The following is an 8,002-nucleotide window of genomic DNA, read 5'->3' as shown; positions in this document are numbered from 1 at the left end:
GATTTACAATTTTATTTTTAGCTGGCTATTAATAACAACTTTTAAGCGAGCCGTAAGCCGCGACCAATCAGCACCGCAACCAAACTCGCAAGAAAAGCGATCCAAACTAAATTCAAATGCCATGGCTTTTAAATTTTTTCAAAAATTTTATTGTGGTGGCCCATTTCATTGCCATGATATTCTGCGTCAATAACAAAGTGTCAAGCGATTTTTGTTATTGCCATGTTTTGCACGTTTTTAATATTGAAACTCTGTTTTGCCCCCAAATGGCAGTTGTTGTGCTGCTTCCTTTTTTGTAGCTGGGATAATACAATTTTCAATTTTTGATGTCATCGAGCGCACCGCACGGCTATATTTATTTATCAATGGCATTTTCGATGGCCATCAATGCGGAGCTATTTACATTCGAGTGGTAGGCATGCTTTATTGCATTCATCGAATATTTTTTAATTAGTTATTTGTAGTTGAATGACTTAATTTGATCACTTGCCCAAAAATGTATCAAGTGGTTTCGCACAGTGCGGCATGTTTAATCAAAAATAAGTCAAGCTGGAGATATAATCAATTTTTGTGATTATCTTCAGCAGTTCTTGGGAAATAATGAAATATTCTTTATGATTTTCCATCAGCTTAGCTTGACCATTGTAATATCCTGGCTGAAGTCCGCTTTCGACTAAACTGCGATCCCATCTCCTGTCCATTTGGCCTTCTTTTAACCAACCCACCAACCCACAATTCGCTCGCCCATCGAGGCACATAAATTACGGCCACAACTCGCCGGCATAACCAACTCGTTTAGCTAAACTCGCACAATAACTGCAAAAGCCAGTGAAACAGTTGCCATATTCCGCTCGACCTTTTCACTTTCCTTGCTCACTTTTCTTTATTTTGCAGCCGCACCGCCCCCGCACCACCTCTTTCGGCTTCTCCACCTTGTGCATATTGTGTGCAATATTAAAAGAAAGCCCGGGGCAGTAGCAACAACAATGGGACTGCAAACAAACCGAGACCGCGTCTGGAATTTCAATATCCGAAGCTCGTGTAATATGAAAATATTGAATTTTAAATTCAGCCATATTGTTATTATTATTAAAACCAAGGCGGCCGAGAAGAAACGGGCATTTCTATTTAGGGACGACCTAATGCAAATATATTAGATTACAGTCGAATTATAAAAAAAAACAGCACAAAGGAAAACATTAACAAAAGATTTTCGTGCTTTCGGCTTCATTTTCCCCTTGGTCTGCTTGGATTTTCCAGCCTCCGTGCCGAACTTCTAACCCTGCATCCCGCCCCCGCTACTGACCACCGCAATTAGGAGCTGAATCGAAGGCTTCGCAGGGATCTCATGGTGCGAAAAACTCGGAAAGCGTTTTCGCTGCAATTAAATGGCGCCATAACAGAGGCAAAAGTGCAATTGTTTCAACTTGGCCAAAACCGAATTTCGCTTTTAAATAGTTTTTGCCCGGCAATTGTTGCGATCCCTGTGTGCGGTACCCTTTTCAATTCGATTGAATTTGATTCGGTCAATATTCATAGAATCAAGAGCGAACTTTTCAACTTTTCTGCGGTTTAAGCCCGAAACTTTTTATTGGCGTTGGCAGTGGCCTAGCCCTTCTGCCAACCCGTTTGTGGCTTTGTTCGACTGGCAAATGAAAATAGTTTGCCGCCTGCGCATGCAGGCCGACGAACTAAGCAGTATTCAGGGTCATTTTGGCACGATACTCACAAAAATTAAGGTCAACACTGCTTCTGCTTCTGGTCTTCTTGTCCCCGAAATTCCGGCGAATAAATTGATATGACAACATACAAATAAAAGTGCCAGTTTTACCCACAATTTGGAGATTTGATACAAGAGTTTTGAGAAAAATAACAAATCGCAAACATTTTAAAGAACTCTGCCGCAAAAGTTTCCTAACTTTCTTGTTTATTGACTTTCTATCGAGACATTTTTTATGCCGAAAGTTGTCTGCCCTCCCCACTGAATAACAATCCCATAAATAGCAGCTGCTCAGCATGAAATACCCTCGACAGAGCAGTCCATTCGACTCACCTGCATATGGGAGCAGTCTTATTGGAAAAATGCCGTGCGGAGGAGGCTAACCTCTAAGGACCCGGTAAGCTGGAGACGCCTACTCCCTTATGCAAATTGTTTCTGCTCAAGTCGAGCAGCTGTTGACAGCCGGAAACCCGGAGCCACACTGACTTATGGGGAGCACTTCCTTTTTACGATTTAGCGTATTTGAATTTCCGTCGCAGCACAGCTAAAAATGCTAACTTATGGTAATTAAAGCCGGATTGCTGGCTGATGGAACAACTGCTGCAGTCAGTTCACATTCCATGTATAATTCAGCTTGCCCCATTAGGCAGGCTCTGGTAATTATGTATGCTCGAGCACTTGAGTTTCACTCATCGCATCATCGCTTGAGCTTCGATGGAATCCTTCCAATCGTCACGAGTATTAAGCTTATGCGGGCTGATGGGCATTAAAAACCCGACCGCTCTCACATACTCGATACTGCGTTTCTTTTTGCCATTTTCCCGGCCCCTTCTTCGCCCCGCCCATCTGTGGTTCGGTTTAATCTCGGTTGGCATTCTTCGCATCACTGCGGAGGTGGGTGGAGTAGATCCCTGCCACCATCTCCACCGGCGTGCCTTTTATTTTAATGCCTTTTCCTCTTTTTCAATAATCACTGCACTTAATTGCGAGCAACTATTAATTGAATTAGAAGGACGCACAGCCACTCAAGCTACGAGGTGCGGGAATGTTGTCAAGAGGAGAGAAGGATTTCACGTTGCCAGGCAGCGGTAAGTGGACTCTAATATTAGGAATCCCAGGTTCGCCAGAAATGTTTATGAAACCCTTATGAAACATCAAAGTGAGGGAGGCGGTAGTTTTCCACTGTGATGAGAAGGCCATACGGTATATGGATAATTCAACGCAAGTTGATTAAAAATAAAAAATCAGAATTAAATTACGATTATCTAAGTGAATTTCATTTTTAAATAATTAATCAGTAAAGGTTTTTCAATCAAACGGTTTTGATTTATCTGTTAACGGTTTTTAGCAATGAAACATGTCTGTAGATATTGCGTACCTAGATAATGTTTATATGTAGCTCAACCACCAAAACATGATTTACGTATCAAAAAAATCCGAAGGCATTGTAAAATGAATTCAATCATAACATGTACCCCCTAGGTACTTTCATACCTTCCATCTCTGTCCTAGCAAAAGTAAAAGGTAAAAGAACACGGGTTCGTCCTTTAGAGATTGTTTGTGCTGTCGCATGTCGGCGGTCAGATGCCTGTTCCTGTTGCTCCAGCTGATGCTGCTGCTGACAAAGATGCGATAATCGTTTCATTCATGGGACTTAAGCCCGAAACCTGCCCAGGCAGAAGGGATAAAGGGTTCAGAATCCTGTAGGGACACATTCGCAGGATGTAGTCAGTGATGTGCGCATTCGTCATTATGCGTGAGTGGTGGAGATGGCGGAACAATATTTTTTTGGGGAACGCAACTGATTATGATTTCAATGGTAAGTATGGGGATTTCTTGGAGAACTACAGTTTGCAGTACCAAAGAGTCCATCAGCGCCTTTACGTTCACCACTGTGTGGAGTTTTTAGGAAATTTAAAATTGACCTGCAATTAATTAAAGAAATATTTGCTAAACAAATGATTCAAGGTATTTTGGTCTTAAATCCATTCGCTAAGAATAGCGATTTTTATATGACGACCTTTAAAGCTGGATCGCTCAAATTTGACAGTTTGGCGACCGCTCTCCATTAATTCCCCTACTTGAGGGAACGGAAACCCGACCTGCACCTGCTGGGCATTAATTGGATCCAAGTTTGAATTACTATCAACTAAGACAAACGAGTGGGATGGAGTCGCATGTGCGTGTGCTAAAGTTTTTCCATTTTTGGGAGCGTGTCAGTGGCAGGCGTATAAATTTAAATTTACAGCAGCCGACGGAAATTGATAGTGATGGCCAAGATGTTGATAGAGTCGCCTCAATTAAGAGGAGGTCTGCGGCGGTCAGTTAAGCTCAAAGGATGCGGGGGAGGGCTATTAGGTGGCAAGCAGGATGTGAGGAAAACGCCTAGGTTGATGAAGATGGAGGGGTCTGGTATCATGGTGCAGCCCTTTTATTTATTAATTTCCTGTCCGCATGTGGTGCACCTCCAGCCAGGGAAAACAATTTGTTAGCTTGTCAAAACCATCGACCATCAAGTCCAAGTTTTTGTGGGCCTCCAACCCTTTTCCCATACAACTCACGCCCACAGCTCTCGGCAGACGAGAGATAACTCGTTAACTTTGGGCTTTAATTCCAGCTTGTTTGTTTTGCGCCTGGGCAAATCTGCATAATGAAAATGGCAAATACATTGAAGTATTTGCCTTCGGAATTAACACCAAATTATAATGGTATCAATGGGCCGGCTGATAGGGCGAGTGTATTAAATTAGCATAAAATAAACAGAACTTGCACAGAACTTGCAGCTCGGTGTTGCAGTTGCAGTTGCAATGGCAGCAAATGCAAAATGCAAAACCATTTCCGCAAACTGAAACCGACATACAAACAAACAATCGACGCAGCATTACTCCGAGAATGTGGATGACTCCGGGGGAGCACGAAAACCCTGGCCGGGCTGTAATTAAATTCAATTTGATGTACAGACAAGTGCTGCAAGCATAACAATACGAAACCAGAGAACGGATTTTGGCCCACTTTTCGGCCGCCTGGTATTCTGCACTAAAAGAAGAAAAAATTTTAGCTCCACTCTATTTCCACTTTTACTAAAATTATCTGCAAAAATGTTATTATTAATGTTAACTGTGATATTGGTTAAAGAATTGTTCTTTCTCACATAAGTTAACTTAACCACAGAAATATATAAAAATTTAGCCAGGAATCATAAATGTGCATTCTAGTGACTTCTCTGAGTGTGGGCCAAATCGACCCATTAGCTATTAACCCCTCAGTTTTAGGGCTTTATGGCCAAATTTGTTGACCTGCTGCGACCACTGATTGATTGAGTAGCGATTTCCAGCCAGGCCTTTACTATCATTTCGGACCAGCCAGTCCGCCAAACATTTAGTTGTACGCCAACGTGCCGCACTAATTTCTCTGTTTCCGCTCTCCCTGGCTGGACGGCGGATAATGAACCGCACTTGGATCCAATGACCCATGGACCGCTGAGCAGTGGCGTTGGTGCAAGGACCATGGAACAAAAGTTCAATTGATATCTACACGTGCCAGAATCCCCAGGACTGCATCTCTAAAATCATAATTGGCAAGGTTTTGGGGCAAGATTTTGGGTGCCCAAAAACATCAAGAATGCACGTGCTCCCTAGTCATTAGAAGAGTTTCCGTGTTACTGACGACTTAGCAGCAGACATTAGACCAATAAACCCAGTTAGACTCTTTTCTTTGGCGACTCCAGCAAGCTTGGCCCTAACTAATTAAGCAACAGTTTTCGGCACCTGGTTTATGCATAGTTTGGCGAAACCTCAAAAGTTTGCAGCCAAAAGTTGAGCACAAACATTTATGTTGGCGAAAAGTTCTGTGAGCAGTTGGGCTCCAGTTAAGACTGTCGCTGCTCCTTGTATTTCCGACTTCAGTCCTCCAGAAGTCATTCCTCGCAACCTCTCTTCGTGTGGAAAATCCATCTGGGTTTGTGAAAATGTGACAGAAGAGCATGCGGGGGGATAGATGCACAGATACAGATACAGATACAGATACAGATACAGATACCCGTACTGGGGGATTGCCATGGCAGCTGTTAGAGAATAAAAGTTGGCCGGCAAGTGCCTGATTGACATTCGTCGAGGCCTAATTAAAAAAGTTTCCCCACCACGCATTCCTGCTGCTCCTGTGACGTTCGACTTGGGTTCGATTCACATGGGTTATTGGTTTTTATTGTACGTACAACCGATTGTTTTGGCCACTTTACGCGCTGGCAAGCGAGTCAAGCAGTACAAATTCCGAGTCAAATCAAATAAAAATAGCAATAATAATAAAAAAAGAAGGCGTTGCCGCTCGTTTCCGGTCTTTTCTCGTCTCTTTCTCTTGTTTTCTCTATCTATGTTAAAACTTCTTCATCAACTAAATGTAATTTAAAGATACTTTTCACTGAACTGCGTCCTCACCCTTGGCGCCGGCGCCTGGTCGGATGTCTTACGCTGGAGACAAACACCAGGGCCGCGCTCGAGGAGATGTTGATCTGGTTTGGGTGGCTTGGATGCTTAGAAGCACTTGCGGTGGACGATGCCGGGACCGGACTCGTCATACTCCTGCTTGGAGATCCACATCTGCTGGAAGGTGGACAACGAAGCCAGGATGGAGCCACCGATCCAGACGGAGTACTTGCGCTCTGGCGGGGCGATGATCTTGATCTTGATGGTGGACGGGGCAAGTGCGGTGATTTCCTTTTGCATACGGTCAGCGATACCTGAAGAGGACAGAAATAGAATCCATTAGTGGTGCTACAGAACCGAGGAGCTTTGGTGTACTCATTACATGACATTTTAATAATAGCATGCATGAATATGAGATATAGGGAAAGGATATAACCCATTAGGTGAATTCTTTTTTTTTTTTTTGTAATACTACTTTCCATAAGATTTTTTTTAACTGTTATTACAAAGCTCAGCTAAATATTTAGGCTTTATTATTTAAAGATTTCCTCTCTGCCAAATGAATGTATAAAGTAACACTTGTTTTTTTTTTTAAGTATCCCGCATAGTTTTGATCCCATTCCCTCGGAAGAATTTCCTCTGAACTTTATGGTCCTAATTAATTAAGACTACGCACCTGGATACATGGTAGTGCCGCCAGACAGCACATTGTTGGCATACAGATCCTTGCGGATGTCCACGTCGCACTTCATGATGGACTGGTAGACGGTCTCGTGGATGCCGCAGGACTCCATGCCCAGGAACGATGGCTGGAAGAGGGCCTCCGGGGTGCGGAAGCGCTCGTTGCCGATGGTGATTACCTGGCCATCGGGCAGCTCGTAAGACTTCTCCAGGGAGGTGGAGGCGGCGGCAGTGGCCATCTCCTGCTCGAAGTCCAGGGCGACGTAGCACAGCTTCTCCTTGATGTCGCGCACAATCTCGCGCTCGGCGGTGGTGGTGAAGCTGTAGCCGCGCTCGGTGAGGATCTTCATCAGGTAGTCGGTTAGATCGCGACCGGCCAGATCTAGACGAAGGATGGCGTGGGGCAGGGCATAGCCCTCATAGATGGGCACGGTGTGGGAGACACCGTCACCGGAGTCCAGGACGATACCGGTGGTACGGCCGGAGGCGTACAGGGAGAGCACGGCCTGGATGGCCACGTACATGGCCGGGGAGTTGAACGTCTCGAACATGATCTGGGTCATCTTCTCGCGGTTGGCCTTGGGGTTCAAGGGAGCCTCGGTCAGCAGAACGGGGTGCTCCTCGGGGGCCACACGCAGCTCGTTGTAGAAGGTGTGGTGCCAGACCTTCTCCATGTCATCCCAGTTGGTGATAATGCCGTGTTCGATGGGGTACTTCAGCGACAGGATACCGCGCTTGCTCTGCGCCTCGTCGCCCACGTAGCAGTCCTTCTGACCCATACCCACCATCACGCCCTGGTGACGGGGACGGCCTACGATCGAGGGGAATACGGCGCGGGGCGCGTCGTCTCCGGCGAATCCGGCCTTGCACATGCCGGAGCCGTTGTCTACGACCAGGGCTGATGCTTCTTCGTCACACATGTTTGGTTAGTTTGGTGCGGGCGGCACTACAAGGATACAGACAGATCGGTTATCCCTTATGCGGGTTACGGATTTCGGATGGGCGGACAAGACTACACTCACGACGTGTAAATCCAACAGCGACAGCGATCAGAGTGATTCGTTATGCGCTCCGGCAGCTGCATTTAAATAAGTTCTGTCCCGCCCCGCCGGCCCCACGCCCATGTCCCTGTCATCTCGAACAATTGTTCATCTAGTAACATGTTGATGAATTCCGCGAT

General features: G+C 45.3%; 1 protein-coding gene across 2 annotated transcripts; it reads right to left on the bottom strand.

Annotated features, from left to right (window-relative positions):
• Positions 1 to 5,902: 5,902 nt before the first annotated feature.
• Positions 5,903 to 7,883, bottom strand: Act79B (Actin 79B). Of its 2 annotated transcripts, NM_079486.4 has the most exons (3): positions 7,845 to 7,883; positions 6,818 to 7,768; positions 5,903 to 6,455 (listed from the first exon to the last, which is right to left on the bottom strand). In NM_079486.4, the coding sequence occupies exons 2-3, from the start codon at positions 7,740 to 7,742 to the stop codon at positions 6,250 to 6,252; spliced, it is 1,131 nt and encodes a 376-aa protein (NP_524210.1). In that variant the 5' UTR covers positions 7,743 to 7,768; positions 7,845 to 7,883; the 3' UTR covers positions 5,903 to 6,249. The 2 variants fall into 2 exon arrangements, with proteins under 2 accessions (NP_524210.1, NP_001262200.1); NM_001275271.1 differs by having other exon boundaries at positions 6,818 to 7,883.
• Between the last annotated feature and the right edge of the window lie 119 nt (positions 7,884 to 8,002).

Source organism: Drosophila melanogaster, chromosome 3L (genome assembly GCF_000001215.4).
Source record: "Drosophila melanogaster chromosome 3L".
In the NCBI taxonomy this organism is placed as follows: Eukaryota; Metazoa; Arthropoda; class Insecta; order Diptera; family Drosophilidae; genus Drosophila; species Drosophila melanogaster.
This window is presented reverse-complemented; position numbering and strand designations above follow the sequence as displayed.